This window comes from Filicampus tigris, chromosome 8, assembly GCF_054856515.1.
Source record: "Filicampus tigris isolate MCC_2025a chromosome 8, RoL_Ftig_1.0, whole genome shotgun sequence".
In the NCBI taxonomy this organism is placed as follows: Eukaryota; Metazoa; Chordata; class Actinopteri; order Syngnathiformes; family Syngnathidae; genus Filicampus; species Filicampus tigris.
In genome coordinates this window covers 25,343,457-25,369,960 of record NC_141224.1, presented here as the reverse complement: position 1 = coordinate 25,369,960, position 26,504 = coordinate 25,343,457, and the positions used below count along the sequence as shown (strand labels likewise).

General features: G+C 41.6%; 1 protein-coding gene across 4 annotated transcripts; it reads left to right on the top strand.

Annotated features, from left to right (window-relative positions):
* Positions 1 to 1,528: 1,528 nt before the first annotated feature.
* On the top strand, positions 1,529 to 25,536 carry mtcl3a (MTCL family member 3a). Of its 4 annotated transcripts, none has more exons than XR_015087953.1 (9): positions 1,529 to 2,644; positions 3,069 to 3,236; positions 11,924 to 12,226; positions 15,304 to 15,804; positions 16,638 to 16,717; positions 16,886 to 18,671; positions 23,370 to 24,079; positions 24,236 to 24,271; positions 24,354 to 24,462. XR_015087953.1 is itself a non-coding variant. In XM_086039036.1 (8 exons), exons 1-7 carry the CDS (start codon positions 2,237 to 2,239, stop codon positions 24,263 to 24,265), a joined length of 3,276 nt encoding a protein of 1,091 aa, XP_085895162.1. In that variant the 5' UTR covers positions 1,531 to 2,236; the 3' UTR covers positions 24,266 to 24,271; positions 24,354 to 24,502. The 4 variants fall into 4 exon arrangements, 2 of the variants coding, with proteins under 2 accessions (XP_085895161.1, XP_085895162.1); XR_015087954.1 differs by having other exon boundaries at positions 1,530 to 2,644; positions 20,779 to 24,079; XM_086039036.1 differs by lacking the exon at positions 23,370 to 24,079 and having other exon boundaries at positions 1,531 to 2,644; positions 24,354 to 24,502.
* The last annotated feature ends 968 nt before the right edge of the window (positions 25,537 to 26,504 follow it).

Sequence of the window (26,504 nt, the reverse complement as noted above, 5' to 3'; positions counted from 1 at the left end):
GGAGGAGAAAAAAAGTGGGAGTTTTTGCCATGTTGAAAATCATTCCCGAGGTGAAATGAATGAGATGAATGATTTAAATTTTCAAATAGGAACAATTTCAACCTGTTAAATAGAATGTGACATTGGGAATTAATAGGGGATTTTTTTGGTGGATATTTTGTGAAAACATTGAATTATTGGCAAATAATTCTTGTAATTTTTGTGATTTTGAAAATTGTTCCCAAGGCGAATAAACTGAGCTGAATGTTTTGAATTTCAAATGTATGTAAAAGTGCAATGTTGAATGTACCAGTGGGAATAAATGGTGAATTTTTGGTTGAAAAATGTTGAATTTGGTTGAAAAATGTGAATTTTTGGAATGAGAAAAATAGTAGCACTGAATAGCATGAATTTTTGGAGTGTGTTGAAAATGGAATGGTCTGAATCAGTGAATGAATATGAAAAAAATGAAACGATCAATGTTATCATATCCCTAGTGAAGCAATAAGTAGGCTACACTGTGGCCTGTGACCAAAATGCATTTGATACCCCTGATTTAGAGTCTTCAATTAACCTGACATGTATATTTTTGGAATGTGGGAGAAAGCTGTAGTACTCACAGAAAATCTGTCAGCCAGCGGAGGACATGCAAACTCCACACAGACTTCCTCTCGACTGTGAGGCACATGTGTGAGCCACTAAATCATGTGCTGTCTATAAACAGAAACATCAGTTTCCCCGAAAGCATCAAATTATTGTTGATTAAATAGAATTTTATCATATGAGGACTCAGACAGCATGGAGGCCAACTGGTTAGCACATACACCTCACAGTGCTAAGGTCATGCGTTTGAATCTGGGCCTCCGCCTTCCTGCGTGGAGTTTGCATGTTCTCCCCGTGCCTGTGTGGGTTTTCTCCGGTACTCCAGTTTCCTCCCAAATTCCAAAAACAAACATGGAACAGTATATGTATGAGTGTAAATGGTTGTTCGTCAGTGTGTGCCCTGCGATTGTCTGGCGACCAGTTCAGGGTGTACCCCGCCTACTGCCCCAAGACAATAGGGATAGGCTCCTGCATGCCCGCAACCCAAGTGAGGATAAGTGGTTCAAGAAATGGACGGATGGATGAATATGTGAACTCAATTTACTCAAACCTGATAGAAAGGCTTCTAAAATGAGGAGAGACAGAAAGGGGGACCTTTAACCTACACCTTCAGCTTGTTTACTTTCTGATGATGAAAGTAGCCTACCAGTACATTACTAAAGTGCTGTAAATTATCAAGAGAGAGATAGAGAGAAAGAGAGAGAGAGCGAGGTGGAGGGAGAGAGAGAGAGAGAGTTTATTCCTGTCAATGACAACATGATTCCAGCTGTGGGAAGTCCCTCTGCAGTTGTTTTTAACCAAGATTCGACATTCTTTTAACTTCTGTGCCTGAAATGTAGACTGCATTAGAGACGAGGTAAGAGTCTGTTTGGTTGCATTTCTGATGCTTTTCGAGGTCTATTGTTTGACAACAGAGGAACATGTTACGAGACAAATTACAAGTTGTTGGGTGAAAATGCTTTGTTAACACTGGTGCGTTATAGTATGCTTGTGTTTGTGTTGCGTTTCGTTATGACCGCTTACTGTTGCTATGTTGTTAGCATGTAGCTAATTTAGCGATCAGCCATCAATAGAGCGCGTGTGTAAATTGATTCGTTGCAATGGAGACAGCGTCAGGTGGTGCTTGGAAGAGTACCTTGGCGTTGACTGATGGTGGATGTCTCCTCTAAAAACCTGTCTGGCGTTTGGAACGTAAACTCATAGTTACAAGGGGTAAAAATACTCCCGCTCTGCCATACTTATATGAGTGGGCTCCATGATATTTTTGGCACCTTCTCCTATTGGAGTAGTGGAGCGGTTACTGGGCGCGTGTCCTCGCCCGTGCCTTCATTTCAAGCAAACTACAAAGCAAAAGGCGCGCACAGTGTCGCCATTGCAACACACAAGAGCCACGATGAGGACTAAAACTTGTGTCTGTTAAGACATGAAGGCGACGATGACATCCTGCACGAGGATTGCTGGACGAGCTGCTGCCTGGCCCTCAGGGGATTTGGCCGGGTTTGGATAATTGGACGATTTAGATTACGCTAAAACACATTGGTTGTAAATGTTAATAGACGCTTTTGAACATTGTCTTTTTCAGCATGATTATGCACTTTTAATAGTTTGTTGTTGTTTTTTGAGAAGCGAAGTTTGATTCGGGTGTGGCGGCACCATGTGGAGTGCGCTTCTTAATGGTTCAGGGCTGCACGGTGGGGGCGGTGCAGCCGGGGGCTACGTCCCGTCTCAAGGATGGGAGTTTGTGCCGTGCACCAGAATCGATGGGACTGAAAGAGGCAAAGGCAAAAACCGCAGCCCACTAAGGAGGATTTCCTCTCCGCCCACCGTTTTCAGTCACATGCACGAACTCCATCGCGACGCCTTGCCGGAAGGAGGCGAAGGTGGCGCAGGGACAAAACTCGAATTCCTCAAGGGACAAATGCCGCTTGAACCAGAAGCCCAGCAACAGCAACATACGCGGCTAAAAAAGAAATTTGAGGATCTGAAAAAACGGCATGTGCAGGATAAAGAGGAATGGATGCGGGACAAGGAGTCGCTGCTGAGAGAAGTGGCTGACTTACAAGTAACTACAGAACCGTGGGCTACATTCTCGTAGCCCATAAAACATTTGTAGTTCACTAATTCTATGCCTCAATATTGTCTCTCACCTTAGTCTTTTATAAGTATTTGCAGCGTTTTAGTGTAATTAATTTAAAACTCGAAATTAAATTGTCCATATAGATGTGGGTGTGGATGGTTATTTGTTTGTTTGTGCCTTGCGATTGGCTGAGGACCAGTTCAGGGTGTACTGCGCCTCTCCCCAGATAGGCTCCAGGTTCAAGTCGCTCCAACTCCACCGTGACCTCAGTGAGCATAAGTAGTAAAATGAATTAATGAATAATTACGATACTTGATAGGGCCTGAATCGATACAGTGCTAAATATTTTGTGTATATCATTCATCTTGCAAATTATGTGGCTGAAAGTTTTGTTGATGTATGTGTGCAGGGAGGGGAGAACCGGAGAATTTTGCTGGACCTGAAGACAGTGTTGGATGAAGTGCAGGTGGAGGTGAAGCGAGAGGAGGAGAAGAGGAGTGATCTGCAGCTGCAGTACACTAGAGACAGATGTGCCTGGTCGCTGGAGAGGGCGGAGCTCAAGTGCCGCATTGCACAGGTGACGGGCGGCGCGAATACGTGTGCAATTACCTAACAAACTTACAATGTTGCTTGATACGCTTATGTTTGGGCATATCTTGTTATGTTGAAATTTGGTCTGGTCATTTGCCACTCATGGTTACAAGTTACACATTACCAGAGAGCTCATCCAATTCTTGCCCTCAGATAGTGACAAACAAAGCTATTTCATCTGTGCCTGCCAAAACCAACTTGCTTACATGATGAAGCAGATAAAGTGTTCTCCTTTATTAGTGACAGCTACTGTTAGGCTGCAAAATACTTTACAGTTCAATTTCCATGTGTGAAATTGAACTGTAAATTTGAAGGTCCATGCATAGTTGCTGGTGTCAATCTGTTTTATTTATATATGTGATGGAATAATTACGAAACTCAACAAGTTCCATTTGGTCTCATACATACAATCCTCTGAAGTCATCTGAATGTGGCGATGCGCTGTCTTTTCAAGGATAGCACTATGAGAGAGACACAGTCAGAGATAGATAGGTTGGCCACCAGCAATGACATGTGAACACAACACAGTAACATGGTCTTAAGAGATCACAGCTCACACATGTGTTTGTCATTAATTTGTTGCTTTGTTTTGCAAAGCCTTGTCAGTAAAAGTACGGACTTAATAGATTAATTCAATCAGCTCACCTTACTCGTGTCTCAAAAACCTTAAACAGGAAGTCAACCCAAAAATGTACTTTACAATAATATGTTATATGCGCCTCCACTAGTCAAAACACGGCATTCTGATTGATATTGTGTTTGTGGAATATGAGTTAAGCAGCAAAATCCAGCCGTTTTTAGCCTGCTCAGGGGGCAACCATTTTGTCACTTGCTGTTGACTGAAATTGCCATCAGAGTTGCTCAGGGCTCAGGTAACAACCAATCATGGCTCATCTGCTTTCTGAAGCTGAGGCCTTGTCTACACGTAGCCAGGGTTTTTTAACAACCGCATATCCCCGCCCCCTGTACCCCCGCCTGCGTTGGAATACACATTAAAAAAAAGCGCATCCACATGAAACCGCGGATGTGCGTTTTCAAACGCATGCCAAGCCTCTGGGTGGCAGTAGTTAGCCAAATACTGTCCATTCAGAAGGAACTTTTGTCCTTTGACGTCACTTCTACGTGGTTACAAAAACACGGCGCCAAACTTGTTCGGGAGAACCGACAAGAGTTCAGAATTGCTTTTAAACCTTTCAATGAGAAGCAGTGGTACTTACAAATAAGTAAGCAAAAAGAGCATCGAGAATCCATGTTGACTCGCATGAAAATACAAGTCGCGCAATGATGTCAAAGCATTGTTGTCGCACGGTGACGACGTAAATCTTCGGGTGTAACCGTCCACAGCAAAACGCGATCCGGAGATATCCGCAAATCTCCACTGCGGCTGGAATTTTGCGTTTTCACTGAAAAAACTCCGGGGATGTGTGGATGATAGGGCTAACCGCAGGCTTATATCCGGCATTTTAAAAACCCCGGCTACGTGTAGTCAGGGCCTAAGCCATGATTGGTTGTTACCTGAGCCCTTAGGCACTGTGATGTCATTTTCAGTTGACAGCAAGTAACAAAACGGCCGCCCCCCTGAGATGGACAGAAATGGGTTAATTTTACTACTTCACAAACACAATATCAATCAGAATGCTGTGTTTGGACGAGTGGTGTTGCATATAACATACTATTGTAAAGAATTTATTTGGGTTGACTTTCTCTTTAAACAACTTAATTTACTGAAGTAATACAGAAACAAATGCATGCACTCCCCCCCCCCACACACACACACACACAAACACACACACACCACAACAATTTTATATAGACGAGGAGATGCACAAGTGGTTATTATATTAGCATCTTACTAAACTATTTTTTGTCATTTGTAACGGATAGTGCACAGCTTCTCAGACTGTTTCCCATATTGATTGCACAAACACCAAAGGAAATATGACTTGGCATGAAACTCTACTGGGTGAGGTTATCTCTGTTGTTCCAATGTAACATCCTTCCACACGCTTGCCTGTTTGCCATGTTTAAAATATGCTTGCAACATTAAACTGTTGCAGCAGCAGAGTGAGGATGACTTAAAAGAGCCTGAGGCTATTATGGCCCTGTATACGGGTAACATTTATGTTTTCCCTGGCATTAACTGTTTTCTGTAATCTCTGCTTGATAAATTAAATTTCAAATAATACAGAGCTCATTTGGCAAGATGCTGCCTTAATTTTGGCTGATGTGAATTGGCTTACTCCTTCCACAATTGTCATAAGTGAGCTATGCATTCCGCATTCTGTTTCAATGCCCAAATTAAGGACAAGTTTCCAATTCTGAGGTCCTAGGCCAGATATTTCCAGGCAAATTTTACTGTGTGCTGCTGATTTATGAAGACTGCTGGCAGCTAGATGACATCTCACTGTGTCTTAGCAGCCAGACACCCCAACCCCCGCCTTTACCTAGTCTCCCCACCACCCCTTGGAATGTGACAGTGTCGACTATTTATAGTGTGTCACTGTAGCGACAGTTAGTGTTATGTATTCTCTGCCGTACCGGCATGATGGTCAAAGAGTGCAGTTTAACACTAAATCAAGGTGCTTGTGCATTCATGACTCTGTTTTCTTTTAACTAGTTGAAATCTGGCTGAATCACGTTTGTTTGCTTGCACAGCTCCTTCAGGATTTCCTTTCTGAGGAACGTTTGCTTTCACTGCTGCTTTGCAATATATCGGCCTGAGACATTTTATTTGGACAATTAACCGTTTTGTTTTTATATTTACACTAATTCTTTACCTTTGGATGTTTAAGTAACCCCTAGTGTTGGCAGTACCCATCATCATCTGTCTATACTTCAAGATTCAGTAACTTTACAAACAGCCTAGAGCTGAAAGAAAAGGACTTGTTTTGCAAGACTATAATTTCCTGACCCCGGGCCACAGGCAGAAATAGCATCGTGACTGAGGCTTGTAAGAGAGTTTTGCGACTCAATACAGAAATAACACACTAAGGCTCAGTAGCAAGCATTCCCTCCTGCTTTCCATTTCATACAGAAAGGTACATGCAGTACATTCACTGGTGGTTCTAGACAGTTTTACCTAGAGTGACGAGGGCAGAGGTTATAACTCGCCCACAAATGCGCACGCACACACACACACACACTCACACACACACACACACAGAATGTACTGCAACATAATCATAGTGGGACTCCATTTCAGCCCTGGAATTTCATGGCTCAGATCGGCCCACTTTAGTTCACAGCATTTTAATGAAGATGCATAATTTTATGCTTATTCCTGTATCAATCGAAAATCCCGCCAAACATCAATATTTATTTTGTATTTGATAAAAAACTAAAATCGCAACTGAATGCCTTACTAGATCAGTGTTTTTTTTTTTAAGAATTATGAGTCAAATAGTTAAACAGTGCTAAACACATTTATTTGACCACCTGTCATAATCTCTGAAAAGTCAGAAATTAAAAAAGCATAACATTCAACTACTTAGGTAGGGGTCGAAGTGGAAGTAATATCTTTTCTTTTGATTGAAGATAATTCTATGTTTTGCTTTGAATGTTTTAAAGCACTTTGAGTTGCATTCTTATGTATGAAAAGTGCTATATAAATAAAATGTGATTGATTGATTGATAAATTCATGTAATTTTTTTTTACACACTGTGGAGACAATATAAGGAACAGTTATTATAAAGTTCTGAATTTAGTATTGGTGGATTCTAGGGCTGCACCGATAATTCAATATCAATATGTATCGTGATTGCTATGTGATCGATCTCAATAGAAAATGGCTTCGATAAAATGTTCAATAGAAAAAAATAATATAAAAAAGCGTAACTTTGTTCGAATAAATGACCAGTCAACTCTCTCAAATATAATGCGTGATAACCCTATTAAACACCTCCGGATTGAGACGTGGTGTACAACTAAAGGAGTTGCGTGTCTGACATGCTAGCGCCAGTTAGCCTTATCCAATCTTCGGCATCGTACTCAAGTTAAAATCAAGCAAGTAAAATATAAATGGACTATGGCAATAGTGAGTCCACTAAAAAGATAAGTAGTCCTAAGACGGTTGGTCACCGATAATATATGCACCGCAAGAGAGTATTAGTTCACTTACATTGTATGGATAATTAAATGAAGGCTAATTTATGTGTATCAAAAATACTGCTTTGGGGTAGCACCTAATGCAAATAAGCATTTACAATGCACTGATGGAGGAGAAACTGGACATTACGCTGCATAACTTTGTACACAAAAACAGTGAACTGTTGTTTTTTTTTCAAAAGGTTTAAAACAAAATCAATTATTATTATTATTTTCCGGACTATAAGTCGCTTTTTTCATAGTCGGGGGTGCGACTTATACTCCGATTTATATGTGAAATTATGAACACATTACTGTCATGGCTTGTTAGTGCTGACTTGTATTTATGATGTTTTGTCTCCCTCTGCAGGTAAAGTGCCTGCAGAGGGAGGCAAAACATCATAAATACAAGTCAGCACTAACAAGCCATGACAATTACTTCTATATCATTTCACATAACCCACATAAAGAAACATAAGATACATCCTAAAAGCTATTAGAATGCATGAATAATTCAAACGGTTAAAGTCTAATGTTTTGTTAAAAGTAATTAAAATAGTACCGTATGATCAAAAGACAATTTGACTGTTAAGGCCTTGCTAGTTGAGGAAGCCAGCTTATCCAAACAGCTAAACATTCACAAACAAACTCCACAGACTCTAGGTGTGCAGCGAAGTTGCCTGTTTATATTGTAAAACTGCACAAGAAACAGAAAATACTATCAATCTATGCATTACATACACATGTATTTTCATAGACATGAACAAGATGATCCTATAATGTTCATCCTGTCTTCTTATTCGTTAAATGAGGCTCATCTTGTTCATGAGTTTCAAGTTTCTTTTGTTTCGACAATGACAATGATTTTGCTATTTTTTGTGAAGAGAAACTCTCTTACCGTGCTGACAGTTTCGACTGTCACTTGCAGCCTTCCTCAGAGCCTGTCATTGCTTCCACTTGACGTGTCCGGGGCAAAATAATACAATACAATACAATTTTATTTATGTAGCGCATTTGCGGGGGGTTGGAGCGCAGCCTTGATCGGGGAGCCTTATTTTGAAGATTCCCCCGACCCGGTCAGCTGTTTGTAGACACGTCATGTGGAAGCAGTAGTGATGGGCATAACAGTTCTTTTAAGTGAACTGAATCATTAGAATCAGTTCATCAAAAAGAATCGTTCAAAAGAATCGTTCAAAAGAATCGTACAAAAGAATCGTTCAAAAGAATCGTTCACCGAATCATTCAGCCCCGCATCCCACCACCCCCGGCACGGACAGGGTGGATTTCCCCCCCGAAAAAGAAAAAAATATATAAATAATTATATATATATATATAAAATTGTCCACACCGAATGTTCTACTTATTATAATTGGTGCGTTTGGATTATCGTTGCAAAAAACCTATGCGTTTGCATTGATGTACTGTAATCACATCAGGCAATAGTCGTATTCGTGTTTGGTGGTAATGCACCGGACTTTCAAAAAAATAAAAAATAAATAAAACACAAAGGAATCCACAAAAAAAAAACACTCAAATATTTAAAACCATTACCATAACCATTATAATTGTGGTTATAATAACGGTGATAAATACTAACAACAACAATAATCGCAGTAGACACTATGCCTACATATATAAACATTTGTTATTTTGGAGGACATAACACATGGCCATCACACACCCGGTGTATTTTTGTTTTCACGTGTTACGAAGTGCAGACTTGTCAAATGAAGTGGCTGGCTACATGTCTGGTTAAATGTTCTGTTGCGCTGAAATAAAAACAAGAATTGATAAAACACTCGAGCACCAAACAAGATTTGAAATAAAAGTACAATTTAATGGCAAACCAACATTATAATGATCGCACCACATTATAGTTGCAGTAGACAGAGAGGATAATAATATTTAAGTGCACATATGTGAATTATAATAAATGTTTTCAAATAAAGTTGTCCCATGTCCACAACAACGTCATCTCCCAGCTGCTGCAGACCGGGGCGCCTCATCATGATCTGGCGAGGGGCTTTTAAGTTGTGAACGGGAAATGACATCACTGATGCCCACAGCGACACGTTCACTCACCGAATCGTTGGTGAACGGGAAATGACATCACTGATTCCCGCAGTGATACGTTCACTCAGTGAATCGTTGGTGAACGGGAAATGACATCACTGATTCCCGCAGTGACCCGTTTACTCACCGAATCGTTGGTGAACGGGAAATTACATCACTGATTCCTTCGTGAAGGCCAATAGCGTGGCAGTATGTTCAGTAAATCCCGCTTGCATCTGACGTTGGCTGCTGATTGGTCGATCGCGAAGATTGACAACATGCGCGTGGCTGAGCTCAAATGAACTGAGAAAAGAACGAATCACTTCAGGAAGTGATCCATTCACTCACGTTCCCTGAAAAAATGTGTTCTTTTTGAACGTATCGTTCGCGAATGACCCATCACTAGGAAGCAGTGACAGGCTCCGAGGAAGGCTGCAAGTGACAGCCGAAACTGTCAGCACGGTAAGAGAGTTTTCTCTTCACAAAAAAATAGGAAGATCATTGTCATTGTCGAAACAAAAGAAACTTGAAACTCATGAACAAGATGAGCCTATGCTAACATTTAGCGATTAGCATTAGCGATACTTATTAGTATGTTCAGTCAACAACCTACAATCATCCACAATTCAGCTCGTATATAAATACACACAATTGTATAAGTTAGTTTCAGACGACGATTAAACAAGAATGAACCACAAACAGGCTGACATGCTATCGATTAGCAACCTCGATTAGCATTAGCGATAGCGATTAGTATGTTCAGTCAACAACACAGTACAATCATCCACAATTCAACTCCTATATAAATGTTGCATGCTCATTACACACAATTGTCTAAGTTACTTACAGGCGATGGTTGAACAAGAATAAACCACAAACCGGCAGATGCCTGCTTCTCACTGGGGTATTGCATCATGCAGCCACACACGAAAGGAGGAGCACACTCAGCACAAAGGAAACGAAAACATAATTACGACCGAATACATAAATACTTTTGGAGACTTGGAAACATTCTACATGGTCGAGGATAAAGAAAATACTTATTTAATCGATCTACAACCGTTTTGGTGAGTTTAAAGTTATCTTACTATAACTTTCTTGTATGCTACATGTAGCATCGTAGCTCGGTGGAAATGATGTGTACTAAGTGCACAATTTCCTCCCAAAATGCGACTTATACTCCAGTGCGACTTATATATGTTTTTTCCCTCTTTATTATGCATTTTATGGCTGGTGCGACTTGTACTCCGGAGCGACTTATAGTCCGGAAAATACGGTACTATCACTACTCACTGATATGAAATACTTCGATTGTGACAGTTTTTCAGACATATTGCCCAGCCCTACTAAGCACATTGTTTAAAACAGAGTTTATTTAATATTTATCGTCACCAGTTTATTTCACTTTTTCATAGTTACGTTGACCTCTTATTAAAGGTTAAGTATTATGTTAAAATAAAATAACCTAAATTCATTTTTCTCCAGGTCATAATTTTCAATGGTTAAAACAAGAAAACAAATCAATATGTATCGATATCGACCAATACGAATCACTTATATCGCCCAGCCCAAATAGAGTAATTGCAAACAGCCAGGGATGACAACTGTGGGTCAAGCAAGGCATTTGGTAAGGGTGGCAGCTGCCACTCTGTAAAACCGCCTATGAGTACATACATATTTTTGTGGGTGTATTCCAGCCTTGGCACAATATAATTTGCAAATTTACTACAGAATGTTCTGCAGCATAGTCGTATTTCTTAACTTTTTAGAAAGAGGATTGCCTTACATTAATATCTGTTTTACATAAGACATTTGAGGTTAGCTTTCATAGTATATTATTTATTTATTTTATGTCATTGTGCAGATCAGATCTGCCATAGTTTGAACTTTGACATAATGACATTTTCTGCCTCCAGAGAGACCAAAATGAATGATGGCAGCCTACTCAGCATCAATAATGTCTTTGACCTTCATTGAGAAAAAAATCACGAGGGGTGCACCATTTAATCAGTACAACAGTTAGTAATACTGTAGTCTAATTAAATCAATCTAATTGGACTGAATTACATTTTTGAAGAAATATCAAAACAACTATCAAATTAGCAGAGGACATGCTGATATGATTCTGAAGTCAAACTTGCTTTCTGACTGTGATCATGTGGTTCTGAACTGTATCCTGTGTTGGCGAAGTACTATAGACAAGAGGCGCATGGCCTCTGAACCCACTAACCCTGTGTGTGTGAGTTCTCACAGGATATTTTCACATGTCTGTCTTTCACTCTTCCCCTCTCTGAACCCACTAACATTCATCCCATGGTGCATTACTTCCCCACTTCTTCCACTTTCCCTTCCTGCCACTCCTTCATTCTCATCATTCCTTTTTTTTTTTTAACAATTCCTGTCTCCCATCTGGCTCTCTTCCTTCTTTTCCTTTAATCCATTCCAAACAACTGATTGTTTTCACCACTCTCTTACCACTGTCTTTCCTTCTCTGTCCCTTTGCATTCCTTTCTCTGCCTGTGTTTGGTTCTCTTCAGCTGGAAACCAAAGGTGGTTACGGATCAGCGAGTGGAGGTGTCCAGTGTGCTTCAGGTTCTTCCTCAGTGGCTCGACAAGTTAGTTGTGAAAAGCACAGCGAGACGTCAACGCTCTGTCAGGACAAGGAGGAACAGCGGAGACTTCTGGCAGACACGCACTCAACCACCATGGAGCTGCGATGTCGCCTTGAGCATAACGAGAAGAATTGGTTGAAGGAGAAAGCCGAGTTACTAGAGAGATTTGACGTCGAAAGGACTGAATGGGAGAGCCAACTGAAAGATATGCAAAGGAAAATAGAAGAGGTATGTTAAACATTTGCTAAATTAGCATTAGAACTAGAAGGATGTTATACATCTTTGGGTACAAGAAGATCTGTGATTTAGTTTTATTGGAGCTCAGCGTTTTTTTTTTCTAAGTTTGTGTGTAATCAATGACTTACTTACTCTATTCCAAGTGTAATAATGATTACCACTTCTATTCCCTAGCCTGGCACTGTCAAAACAATATTCCTGATCAGTGCAGATGCAAAGTGTGAGGAAAGGATGTAGCAGAGAAGGAAAGGCACTATAATTCCACTCTTTCACTCAGTATGTTGTTTGTGACGTGTGCAGCTGTAACAGGGATGCTTGTGTGAGAAAATCTCTTTTGATTAAAAATTGAATTTCAGAGTTATAAATAAATAAAACATTTCTAAGAAACAGGGTAGAGATTAGGGCACAAACTACCACTCGCCCCCGGCCACCCCGGGATCGAACCCACCTCCGAACTGTGAGGTGGACGTGCTAACCAGTTGACCGCCGTGCCGCCCATTATGTTTCTATTACTACTTTAATTTATTCAAAATAACATATCATCTTGTGGCGGCACGGTGGGCGCCTGGTTAGCACATCTGCCTCACAAGGCAGAGGTTGTGGGCTCCGGCCATCCTTTGTGCAGTTTGCATGTTCTCCCCGTGCCTACGTAGGTTTTCTCTGGGTACTCCGTTTTCCTCCCACATTTCAAAATCCATCCATAGGTGTGAATGTTAGCTGATTTGTCTATATGTGCCCTGTGATTGGCTGGTAACCAATTTAGGGTGTATCCCGCCCACTGCCTGAAGACAGCTGGGATGGGCTCCAGCACGCCCGCGATCCTTGTGAGGATAAGCTTTTGGGAAAACGGATAGATTTAGATTTTCTTGTTTGGATGGATAGATACTTTCTCATGTTATTTTTGCAGATTTTTCTCACAGTCCTAAATCTAATTCACATGCAAATGCCAATGCACTTAATGCACCTCATTGCCAGTGACTAAGGTAAGGATTGCAACTTCTTGATGAACTGTCAATCTACTGAATATTAAAATAAAAAGAGGCAAAAACATTGCTTGATCATTTGAATAAAATCAAAGATATACTTTTCTTGTGGGGAAGCTGTTCATATTTACAATAACTTGACAATTAACCCTGAACATGGAACAGCTAACAGATTGAAATTTAAAGCAATGCCCAATTAACACGAGTACAATACTCCCACCTCTGGCTGATTGGTATATTGCTCACTCTATCTGGGGAGTGGCAAATTTATGACCCAAATTATGCAGAGCACAGGGATGAAAAAAAGGAGGAAAGAAAAAAATGAGGAGGGAAAATGTGAGAATGAGAGGGCAAATGTTTGCTCCTTTTGGTTTGTCCAACTAGGTGTAGCCACTCACATTATTTGTTTGACAGTCATGAAATTAAGAAAATGTTCCATTTCATGTTTTAAAATTGTGTAACGTTATCTTATAAAATAAAGGCAATGCAAAAAAATTCAATAATTTTGTAAGCATATGTAAAACCATAAAGCCATATAAAATCTCGCCGAGGGCGCCCCATTTGCTAGGGCTGGCCCTGCTGTACGTGACTAATGAGGATAAGCAGTGCAGATATTATGGTTGGATCAGTTATGTGAAATGTCCCACAGCATACTAATGTGCAGTTTGGAATCAATGGTTTTGATTGAACTGAAGTGAGTCATTTTTATTTTTTGAGGAAAAAAAAAGATTTCAACAACAAATAATTTTCCAAAAATGTGCACGTTTCACCCTCTGCAAACAACGTGAAGCTTTTCCAGCAGCTGTAGTTCCCCAGAAACTGTCATTCATATTTAAAGGGACACTTGGATGACCTTAACACTTGCACTTGAATAATAGGTTTTCATGTAAAAATGACCTCAGTACTAAAATGACGCACGTCTACTTATTCCCACTTTAGTCTCTGTAAATATCCTGACTGGTGTTTAATGCCTCGCCCAACCCTAACCTTGATCAGCAAAGAAGCAGTGTTTTTTTTGGGGGGGTTTTAGCAAAGAAGCAGCGTGCGCTCGTCCCAGCATAAATCTATGTAGCTCTCAAATAAATCAGACACGGAGAGGTTAATCTTAATACTTTTGGTAATTTGAAGTGGGCATTAGTAGTGATGTCCACATGAATTTTGGTGCCAATTGATCACCGTTTTTGGATGTTATAAGCAATGAAAGTACAATGATTTCCAATGGAGAGTTTGTAATCGGCCCCTCCAGTGACTCCGACTGAACATGGATAGAACGGAAGGTGGCGCGTCCATTTTCCTCATTAAAAGGTGTTATTCATGAAGTCACTTATTTCCTAATTTCTCCAAAATGAATTGATAAAATAGAAAATGACAACTTTTTTCATTTTCCTGATCAAAAAATATATAAAATGAACTTGTTATTGAAAACATGGCCATCCCGATCCAAGCATCCAGTTAAAGACAAAATTGTTTAAGGTCTGGGGGAGTGCTCAGATTTGAAGCAAACAAAAAGCATTATGGGTCTCTTTTGTCCTTCCGTCACTGGAAAATGAGAGTAGAAAATAGCTCAGGAACAATGTAGGCTTAAGATAAGATAAGATAAGATAAGAATGCCTTTATTGATCCCACAGTGGGGAAATTTTCGTTGTTACAGTAGCAAAGATATAGGTCACACAGGGGCGGCGGCATAATGTGGCCATTAATGTATAACATTGACGGCAAACATTTAGAATCAAACCTATGTAGATATACGCAGTAACATGTGTATATACACATGTGTATACACACCAACCTACATCTACATAAAAAATTAATGGCTGCTGTACCATCTAGACATTGCTTGATGGGCAGGCAAGGTCATCTAAGTTAGCATGAAGTACTTGCTATTTTGGGATTCTTTGGTAGCAGGCCAGATGTATTCGTTTACGTTGTTTTTTTCCCACTTTATTGTTGATCTAATTTTCTGATTTATTCAAATGCTGTTTCTTGGCTTTGTGATTACCTGTCTTCAATTTGGACTGTTTCAATGTATATAATATGTACATGATCACAAAGCATGTATTTACATTTTCTTCTTACCATTTCTAGTTGTACTGTGAGGTGAGGGCCAAGCGAGAAGGAGCTTGTGGTCATCAGAATGAAGAAGAAATGCATCGGCTAAGTGTGCGTTCACTTAGCTCTGGTTCCAGTGTGCTCAGTGATTTGTCACAGACACAAAGCAGCTGCAGTCAGCCTGAGCCCTTACCTGCCTTTGACCGCTACATCATCAGTGGCGGGAGGAGTGCGAGTCATTCAACCACCTATTGTCAACCAGACAGACTCGGTGAACTAATTGCAGGTGGTCAGTTTACTCAGAATGAACGTGCACATCATGGATTAAGGACTAGAGACTCCATACTTGATAAGAAAGATGTGAACACTTCTGAGCCTGAAGCAATTTTCCATAAATCTACTGGAGTTGGACAGACACCAAAACATGTCTCTCTAGGGAATGAAAAACAAGTTCATCGTGGCACTCATGAAAGTCCACTGTTGGTAGAGCTGAGTAATGCCAGTGAGAAGAAGAAAAGCACAACTGCTCTCAATGCTGTGAGTTATCAGAAGTTACTTTTCTTGAATCATCTTGAAATTATTTTATACCAAATGTGCAATGGTGTTGGGAAAGCTTGCAGTTACATTTACACCAAATGAAAAATGAAAATAATTTAAAGTTGGTTTCCCTTTTCCAGCAATACCAGCTTGCAATCATCTGTAAAGTCCTTTAAGTCAATTTCAGAGTCCCTTCGTCAAGAAAAACACATGTGGTCATAAGTTACTGACAAGTCCTGGTTACTGACGGGGGTGGTCTGGCTCTTTCACACCATTCTCATCCATACCTTTGTGGATTTTGCCTTTTGCACTGAGGCATATTCATGCTTAAAATGAAAAGGGCCTTCCCCAAAAAGTTCCCATAAAGCTTGGAGAAATTTTCAAATGTCTTGGTAAAATAAATATTTCTAATTAAAAAGCAAGCAATTCGGAAAGTTGAAAGGAGCTCGATATTTTTGTCCATAAATTGAGTACTATTATTAATATTATATTCCAGGGTAGGGTGACCCAAAAACACAGGCCCCAACTTTCAATAGACATAATTTCTTAAATATGTACGGAATCAAATGCAACTTGAGGTATAACTACCGGTAGTTTATTGTGTTTAGAACATCACATTAAAATATTAAACTCATTGGCCTTTTCTTCTTCAGAAATTCATTTCAAATTTCCAAATATTCTTTCAGGGCCCGTTTATGTTGGGTCACCCTGTATATATGTATTTTTTGGTCTCTTGTCTTCGCATGTTATACATCCTTTGGTTTCTCTGAATACAAAATGCTACGCTGAAAGTATTAGTGTAAAATATTCAGACATCTTTCTCTTTTTCTTAGGCTCTGAAGGAGATCACTCGCGTCAGTGAGGAACTCTGTAGCTACCAGGATGAGATAAAAGGAAAGAGTGAGGATAAAAGGTAGTAAAGCATTGTAGTTGTGTTGTATCAACTGTGACCAAATCTCAGTTGAACAGTGAGGCATTAGTAAATCATATCTCAACATATCTCTCTTACATATTAATCAGAAATGTACAAATAATACAATACAAAAGTAATAGAGCAGTTACATGGCTGACTTTGTTTCAGAAATCAATCCGAATCGTTGTACCTCTCAGAAGAGAATATGGATAACACTGGACTGAAGTCGAATGAGCCAACATATGATCTCAGCCAAATCTACAATCAACTTAAGGAATTGGAAAAGGAAAACTGGATCACTTTGTCACCAGATTACGCCTGGCAGGCTAAAAGAGGGTCAGAAGATTCCTGGGAAAAGAATTCTATTAACAGCTGCAAAGACGTACAGACAAGCCCTGTACCACTCTTTGATATGGATACAGCAGCCCCCCCTGTTCCTCCCCGCAGTTTCTCCCGAAATCTGAGCTCCCCCTCCCAAACAGACATAGAACTCCACATCCCTGAGTGCCCCAAAACAACAATGACAAAGTGCCACAGCCCATGTGTTGCAATAGACCAAAGGTATGGCAGTCCATCCATTGTTAGAAAGTTTGAAGCAATGTTGCAGCAAAATGAAGGAAAGGTTTTTATAGACGGTGCAGTAGCATCATGTTCCATTCCTAAAAATTCAAACTGTAACATCGGCTGCTGCCACAACCGTTGGTCTTGTGATGCAACCAAGTTCACTAGCAGTAAGTTGTCCAGATGTGGAACTGTCCAGAAGAGTTTCTCTGAAGCCAACATATTGACTTCAAGAAAAGACCTCTCACCTTACAACCCAGGCATTGGGAATTTGCACACCCACCAAATACAAATGCCTCCAGTTGTTCAGGAATTACCTGTAGATTTGCTACTGTCCTCCCTGGAAATATCACCAACCAGTCCGAACCTGCAGGGCTCCAGGAGAAACATTATGTTGGAAAAAAAAACGGCAGAGTTCAACAGAACTTTGTTTCAAGCTGAGATGGGCCGTGGGGTAATGGAGGAAGAATGTGTTTCAGAAGCACATGGCCATTCTGTGGGTTGCCAACCAGCCCCGAGAGCAGACTGTGTGCCGGATGAGCTTTTACTTCCCAGGCATTGCCCTGATGACACCACTGGTGTCATGGACGTAAATATTGAGGTAGCATTATCCACTCCCACTTCACATCTTCCCATTCAAAACACAGAAGTCAAACTGAACCAAAGTAGTTATGAAGTTCAAGAGGCTAAAATGAAGAATTGCACATCTTCCGCTAATGTATCTGAACAATCCAATGCCTGGGAGGCCAACACACTAACTTCTCAGAGTCCTGCACACCTTTCTGAGGTAGAACAAAAAGTTCAAACAGCAAGCATCCCTTCCACAAAAACGCAAAACAGATCACCCACAGACGCTCCCCTTTCTGAGCCTATATTGTTTGCAAATACCTATTCAAGTCCAGATGTGAAAGATGTAGTGGATAAGAGGAACACTCCCTCAGGAGCTAGGATAGAGTCAGCTAGAGTTGACATTTCACTCCTGGAGCCTTCAGCTCAGAGTAAACAGAGGCAAATTACACTTCCAAAACTTGGATCTATGCCTCCCTGCCAGATGGACTGCTCCAGACCTGCACTTCGAAAGCTGAAAGACCATCCCTGGAAGCCCCACACTCTTGCTGCATATCCACGCCCCGAAGGTTCACGGTCCAACTATGGAGCATTGGAAAGAATTCTCAAGCACTATGAGAATGCAGCTCAGTCACAACCACATGATGAGACAGCTTTGGGTCCTAACGTCAGCCTTCAACAAGATAATGGCACCGGATTGAACGTGCAAGACATGCATCCTCATCCCGTAGGTCCTCCTTTGCGACAGCCATCACTCATAGAGTCAAGCACCACTCTCAGAACCCACAGTGACATTGGAGTTGCACAGATGCAGCAGCCAGTGCAGGTGGGTCAAGTTTAATTTTCCGATATGCACACATAACCTGGGAAGAGCCAGATTGATACTTGAATCACTCAAAGGAGTTCTCCACAGTATCAATCTGGGACTGCTCCGATGTGATCTGCTCGGGAAAGACGGGACATTAAGTACAATAATTTGTGCCGATTGGACAATGCTGCAACTTGTGCACATCTACCAAACTTTTGTTTTGACCAATCCCGGCAACGGCTGAAAACGTCGTCACCAGCATGCACCTTGTTTTGACCAGCTCAGTAATGTTATCTCGATAACTGGGACAGATGACATTATGACAGTGGTAGTTGTCGTTTTTGCAATGTAAATATGCGGATAAAGGGTGTTTTAAATAACATGATTTTTGAATCAAGCTGATTGTCCACTGAAAAATGTTTTGGCACAGTAGCATATCCCGCCCGCAAACACACTATTGCTTTGTGATTGGTCCTCACCAACAGTGATCCAGCTGGGGACAAGATGGATTCTCAGGGTTTTGTGAACTTAGAAATACAGCGAGAATTCAGCTTGCAGGCAAGGCTAATACAGATATTAACATAATTAACAAAGCTGGGCAGTCCTCCCGGGGCCGGACCGGTCAGACCCTCCGGCAGAGCCGGATGTCCATTTTTGGGGCCGAGGGCGGGGGGTGACACGTTTGAAAAAAAGGACTCGACTAAGCAAGGGCGGAAGTGGATTTTAGTCCGGCCTACTAATCGTCCCTCATGCATGTGACTTGTCACGAGGCGGCCAAATTTCATTTCAAGTTGAACCTCGCTCTAATTCACATCTCTCTCTCTTTCTTCTTCGCTTCGGAAATACGCCGTTGCAAACCTGCTGTATAATGGTTTGCTGTTATGCCTTTATTTTGAAGGCCGGGAATATAAGTAGAGAGGAAGTGTGGAAAATAAATAAGTAAGTAGCTGAATCCGAGCGCACAGAGGGGTAGAAGAATGAGACAAAGAATAAGGTGCGCTGGCGTTTGACCACGGGAAATTTGAAACCAGAATGCTGCTGCATTCGCGCACATCGGTGTGGGGGAGCTTTTGCTTAATAAATGACAAGCCGTCAAAACAAAAAGGTTTCTACTTCGCAATCAAGTGGCCGCCACTCCCCTGCGTGAAGACTGTGTGTATAGTGCATACAGTGAACACATGGAGAATAGTTTGAAAGCAATTATTTGATGCCACTTCAATTTTCATGTTACGTGGCTTTTTCAAAAAGACCAAGTCCACTCCAAAATTGTCTTGACAAGAATCTGTTGCTGCCGGGGGTCGCAATGGACGTAAGTACACCCAGTTGGGTAACTACTAGTGGCGTGTTCGAAGCGTGTTTGAAGCATATCCACAGCGGGTTTGGATAGTAAATCAGCCAGCTAATGATCATTTAATAAACCTATGCCGTTAGCATCTTTCCCGCGGAGGCGTCATGCACGAACGCTTTTTAAAATTTTTTTTTTTTGGGCGGCGGGGGTGGAACGGGGCTGGAGGGCTATAAGTTTTATGAATAAGGGCGGAGAGTCGCGGCCAGACAGGCAAAAAAGGGTCAAGTGCCCAGCTCCGATAATTAATATTTTAACACTTAGAAACTCGCTTAGGATAAAATAGTCTACATTTCGTTTTGACAAAAACATTTTGACAAAAATGATTGCATGAAGTTCTGTGTCGTAAATGATTACTCAGGGAGTCAGTAGGCTCTGGAGGGAATGTTGTTTGTTTCTGGTACAGTATGTGCTACATGAACAGAAACAGGCCAAAGTATCCATAATAATATGGGGCATTTCCTTTCTTAAAGGCTTCCTGCAAATAGCACTCATGGTTTAGCATATACAGTAAATATGTTATTCACAAAATCCCTGTCACACATTCACCTTTAATAATTTGTCACATGAGTAAAGTCCTTCCACCTAGCCTCACAAAGGAAGTGTTTTTGTGGCGAAAGAGATTTACCTGAGAGAAGCTGTCTGACTGTTACTGCACCTATTCCTTTTGTTAAAATAAGCGTTTTTTCTGAATGCGTTGAACACACATGAAATTCTGTTTCTATCTATGCATCCATTCATCCATCCATTCTCTTCTGCTTATCTGGGTTCAAATTGCAGGGGCAGCAGCTTAAGCAGTGAAGCCCAGACTTTACTCATCCCAGCCAGTTTGTCCAATTCTTCCAGGGGGATTCCGAGGCATTCCCAGGCAAACCAGGAGACATAGTCTCTCCAGCATGTCCTGGGTCGTCCCCTGGGCCTCCTGCTAGTGGGACGTGCCCTGAATTTAAGATGCTCGAGCCACCTCATCTGTCTCCTCGATGCGGAGGAGCAGCGGCTCGACTCTGAGTCTCTCACTCTATCTCTAGGGGACAGCACGGACACCCTGCAGAGGAAGCACATTTTAGCCGCTTGTATCTGTGTTCTTCTTTCAATTCTGACGCACAGCTTGTGACCATAGGTAAGGGTAGGAATATAGGTCAACTGGCAAATCAAGACCTTTGCCTTTTGGCTGAACTCCTTCTTCACCCGTCAGACAAATAGAGAGCCGACAACACTTCCAGATGGTGCACCGATTCCTTTGTCAATCTCCCGCTCCGTTCTTCCCTCACTTGTGAACAAGACCCCAAGATGCTTTAACTCCTCTACTTGGGGCATGATCTCAATTCTGACCTGGAGAGGGAACTCTACTCTTTCAGACTGAGTACCATAGTCTCAGATTCTCATGCCAACTGCTTCAACCTCTGTTGTAAACAGCTCCAATGAGAGTTGGAGATTGCAGGTTGGTCAAGAAAAAAAGAACCACATCTTCTGCAGAAAGCAGAGACGAAATGCTATGGTCACCAAATGGGAACCCCTCAATGTCTTGACTGCACCTACAAATTCTGTGTGGGGATTATGAACAAAAGTGGTGGCAAAGGGCAGCCTTGGTTGAGTCCAAACCTCACTAGAAACAAACTGCTGCTGTTACTGCCAGAAATGTGGACCAAACTCTGACACCGGCCAAACAGCTGGGACCAAACAGCCCATATCAGGGGATCAGGCACTCCATACTCCTGAAGCACCCCCAACAGAACCTTTTGTGGGACAAAAACCTTCTCTTAATCCATATAACACATGTAGACTAGTTGGATTAACTCCCACGCACCCTGGAGGGCCCTGCTGAGGGTGTATAGCTGGTCCACTGTTCCACGGCCAGAACAAAAGCCACACTGCTCTCTGTATCTGAGATTCAACTTCCTGGTGGATCCTCCTCTCCGGAACACCAGAATATATCGTAAAAAGGGAGGATGTTTATTGTTTATCGTGTTTTGTGTTAATTTATTGCTTTCAATTGTTGTATTATGACTATTTTGTTGTTGTATGTAAAGTGCTTTGTTATACAGCTGTAGCTGTTGTGAAATGCGCTATATAAATAAAATTGAATTGTATTGTATTGTATAAAGTGCCTGCTATTTCGCTGAGTTGGCTTCAGTCTGCTTTAACACGGCTCCAGCGAGACCTCTGAAGTCTACCCAGTCACCAAAGCACTTCCGGTCTTTCACAATAATATTAGGTTAACTTAGCAATTAGCATGGCTTCTCTGTCTTCCCCTCTGTTGATTACTCCTTGTAATCAATCCCTTCATGAGGACAATACGTGTAAGATGTTAGCTTATTCTCCGCCAACAGAGGGTGTGATTACGGATTTTGGAGTGAAAACGTGTTTAGCAGGCAGTAGTAGCCAAATCTTGTTGTCAGCTAGATGCTGAGGCGTAAGGCCACAGTCATGCTTCGACCTGCCGACTACCTGACATAAGCAGTCCAGTTAAGGTTTTTGGGACGGTCTCCGCCGTTCAATTATTGGAAAAACTTAAAAATCTATGATTTTCAGTTTTGTTATTCTTTTCTGTTTTGATCAGATTCTAAACGAAAACTTCTATGCGATCCTAGTGTAGTTTGGAGTGCCACTACCCAGCATGCCTTGAGGTTCTTTTTTTTTTGGTAAATAGTTATTTGTCACGTGAGGAGCGGAATTTGGACCCAGAAGCAGACATGACATTGAAGTTTAAAAGTAAAAGTCTTTGCATCTATGACAATTCGAAGTAATTATATTGACATACTGACCACTGTGTCACTGAGTTATTTGATCTTATATACTGTAAGACATCAGGCCTATATGACATAAAGGACAAAGCATAAAAGGACCTTCCCATTGGATGTTAGGCAAGCCCCATCTCTGTCTATTTTTAAAACCCGGTTGAAGACACATTTCTATTCTCTGGCTTTTGATCAGACCTGAAATTTTCTGCCTCTTTCCGAATAAAATGGTATTGTATTATTGTATTAACTTTGTAATGTATGATGACTATGTATTAGTCTGCAACCTGGTGGCAGCTGTGTAGCACAAGAAGGAAAAGTGCTCATCAAATCAAGCCTCCAAGTGGTAGAATAGAAACTCTTCTCGATATATATCGTCATATCGTCCAGCTCTAATCGGACAGGCGAGTCCCGCAGGCAAGAATGGTCCAATAGACTCCTTCAGCTGGACGGCATCCCTTACCGCTGGTGTCCACCAATTGGTTCGGGGATTGCCCCCACTGCTAGCACTGACCAATTTACGGCTACAGCTATGGTTAGCCGCCTCAACAATGGAGGTGCAGAACATGGTCCACTCGGACTTAAGGTGTTGAGGAATTGAAACTGCTTCTGACTCGTCACTCATTCTGACAGATGTTCCAACAGAACTTCATAATTCATTTGGACCGGCATCTTCCCCACCATCGGAGAAAACACACCACCAGGTGGTGATCGATTGACAGCTCTGCCGCTCTCTTCACCCAAGTGTCCAAGATGTGGCCGCAGGTCCGATGACACAACCACAAAGTCGATTAACGAACTGTGTCCTATGGTGCCCTGGTGCCAAGTGCACATGTGGACACCCTCATATCTGAACATGCTGTTTGTTCTGGACAATCCATGACGAGCAAAGAAGTCGATAACAGAATATCACTCGGCTTCTGATTGTGGGGGACGTTCCTGCCAATCATGCCCCTCCAGGTTTCACTGTCATTGCCCAGGTGAGCACTGAAGTCCTCCAGTAGAACGATGGAGTCCCCAGCACCCCTCCAAGGACTCCAAAAAGTGTGGGTACTCTGAACAGCAGTTTGCTGCATAGGCACCCCTTCCGAAGATGGAGGGAGGCTTCACTCTCGTCCGCCGGGGGAAACCCAAATATACAGACAGAGCAATTGGTGCAATTGGTATGCCCACAGCTGCTCGGCGCCTCTCCCTGAGGACAACTCCAGATTGTAATGGAGTCCAACCGTCTCGAGAGGACTGATACAAGAGCCGAAGGTGTATCGAGGTGAACCGCACTCGTGTATATCTCATCGGAACTTCTCAACACAGATCAGCTGCTCGGGCTCCTTCCCAAGCAACAGGTGACATTCCATGTCCCTAAAGCCAGCTTCCGTAGCCAGGGTTTATTTTACTGGCATTTCCCTAAAATGGGCATTGCTTGTTTTGTTTTGTCATATTGTTTTCACAGGACAAAACTGAAAGTATTAATGCTGTTTGAAACTACTTGTTTTCCCCAGGTCCAAGAAGACAACAGATGGAAAACATGACATCATGTAAAGTATCTTGAGAGCTTGATTTGATAGTTGATAGAATGGTGTTCCCATCTTTAATGTTAATTCATGTGTTTCCCCGCAGGATGAAGTGGAGCCGCACAATTCCTCCACCCAGAATGTCTTCTCGAAACCTTCACGTCAAGCCAATCGACGTCCTCCTTCCCGATGGGCCAGTCGCTCCCCCACTTCCTCCTCTCCCGCTATTACATCTCCTTGTACCACCACTGTTTGAAGAACCCCCCCCCACACACACACACACACACACCTTTTTCTACTTTACCGATTGGCACACCTTTCACATGGTGGCTCTCTACTTTTGATCTTCACCTCGTTGTCTGAGCAACAGCAGTCCTTTTGCGATTAACTCTAAATCTGAGCTTTTATCTTCATCACTGTTGTACATAGTAACTCTGATCTCCTCTGGCACACATTTAGGTGTGAGTCTGCTTCCAAATGAACCTACTGGAGCCAACCTGACTAATTAGAAGATGTATCGAGATAATTTCAGTTGTGCTGCAACATGCTCACCTGCCAAGCATTTCATATGCTTCTGAGGGTGTTGAAAACATTGTGATTTACTTCACTCAGGTCTATATTCTAGCCTTGCCTGTAGAAGCCTTGTAGATCTACTAACCACACGTCACTATTTACCTTCATCCTACAAACTGTATTTACAACTGAAGGTGATGCAAGCTCATAATCAAATGGAACTGTATGCCGTTTTGTTTTATCTTGATGCGTTTTGGCATAAAGAGAGATGCAATGGCACAATCATGTTCGATTCAGATATAGTGTATCGGCAGCATAAAATTGTCACTTCTGTTTTGGATAATATTGCTTACATGTGCTGTACCTTGCCTGTGACCTACAATTTTGTTTTAAATTCAGCACTGACTTGAATACATATTGAAGCATTATATCTTGAATATATATTTCTTTGGTATTCATAAAATGAGTTCCCTTTTATAACTTTGCACCAAAGGCTGGTTTTGTTATTAGCATTTTCTGACTTCCGTTTGAAATTTGATGTTTCAAATGGCATTATTGCGTTCATCTCATTGCTTAAGTTGCATTGTATCTGATGTTACTTATATTGTGCATCATTTACTCTAGTGATATTTACTGAACAAGGACAAAGCCTTTTTGCTACTTGTACTAATGAACGTTAACATATCAGGACAAAGTATTTGACCTCATCACAAATGAAAGTGATGCATTTGCTGTTAATTTTGTGTAATAAAAAAAGGACTAAGAGGAATCTTAAACCCGTATTAGTCCCTTTGTCACATCTTCTTGTGGAGTGTTTGTAGTATTGACAGACCAGAGTACCAGAGATGTCACTATTATGTCATTAATATTGTTTTGTTGTGCCTAGTTTTACAATGCTTCACCTAAAGAAAGTGTCCTTTTTAGCTGACCCACAGTTGAGATTGCTCGGATCAGTACAAGCTTGTTCACTCTGAAATCCACTTACTCCAAATGTATCAATTTGGAAATTGGAAACCATGAAGTAGGAAAAGTAATCATTTGTGAACTTTTTTAATTTCTGAACAGCGAGAAAAATCCATATGAATCACTCTGTCAAAAGGACTAATGTAGTTCATAGTTCAAGAGACAAATGGCTGCATGGCTTCTTCAATATTGGTGGCTGAGTGATGACTGCAAAGCTATGAAACAGGTAGTGAGTTGTTTGCAATAAATGAGGACTTCCTGCTGCATGCTGTCAATGTGTTTAGCGTCAAAATTGCCACAAGCTTAAAGGGACGATGACCATGTTTTCACTAACACGTTCATTTTATATATTTTTTTATCAGGAAAATGAAAAGAGTTGCCATTTTCTATTTTATTCATTCATTTTGGAGGAATTAAGAAATAAGTAACTCCAGGAATAACGCCCCTTGATAATGAGCACAATGGCCGCGCCCCCTACCGTTCTATCCTTGTCCTTGGCCGGAGTCACGTGAGGAACCAATTCCAAACTCCATCCATCATCCATCCATTATCTCCCGCTTATCCGATGTCGGGTCGCGGAGGCAGCAGCTTCAGCAGGGAAGCCCAGACTTCCCTCTCCCCAGCAACATCCTCCAGCTCTTCCGGAAGGATCCCAAGGCGTTCCCAGGCAAGCCGGTAGACATAGTCTCTCCAGCGTGTTCTGGGTCGTCCTCGGGGTCTCCTGCCGGTGGGACATGCCCGGAACACCTCACCAGGGAGGCGTCCAGGAGGCATCCTAATC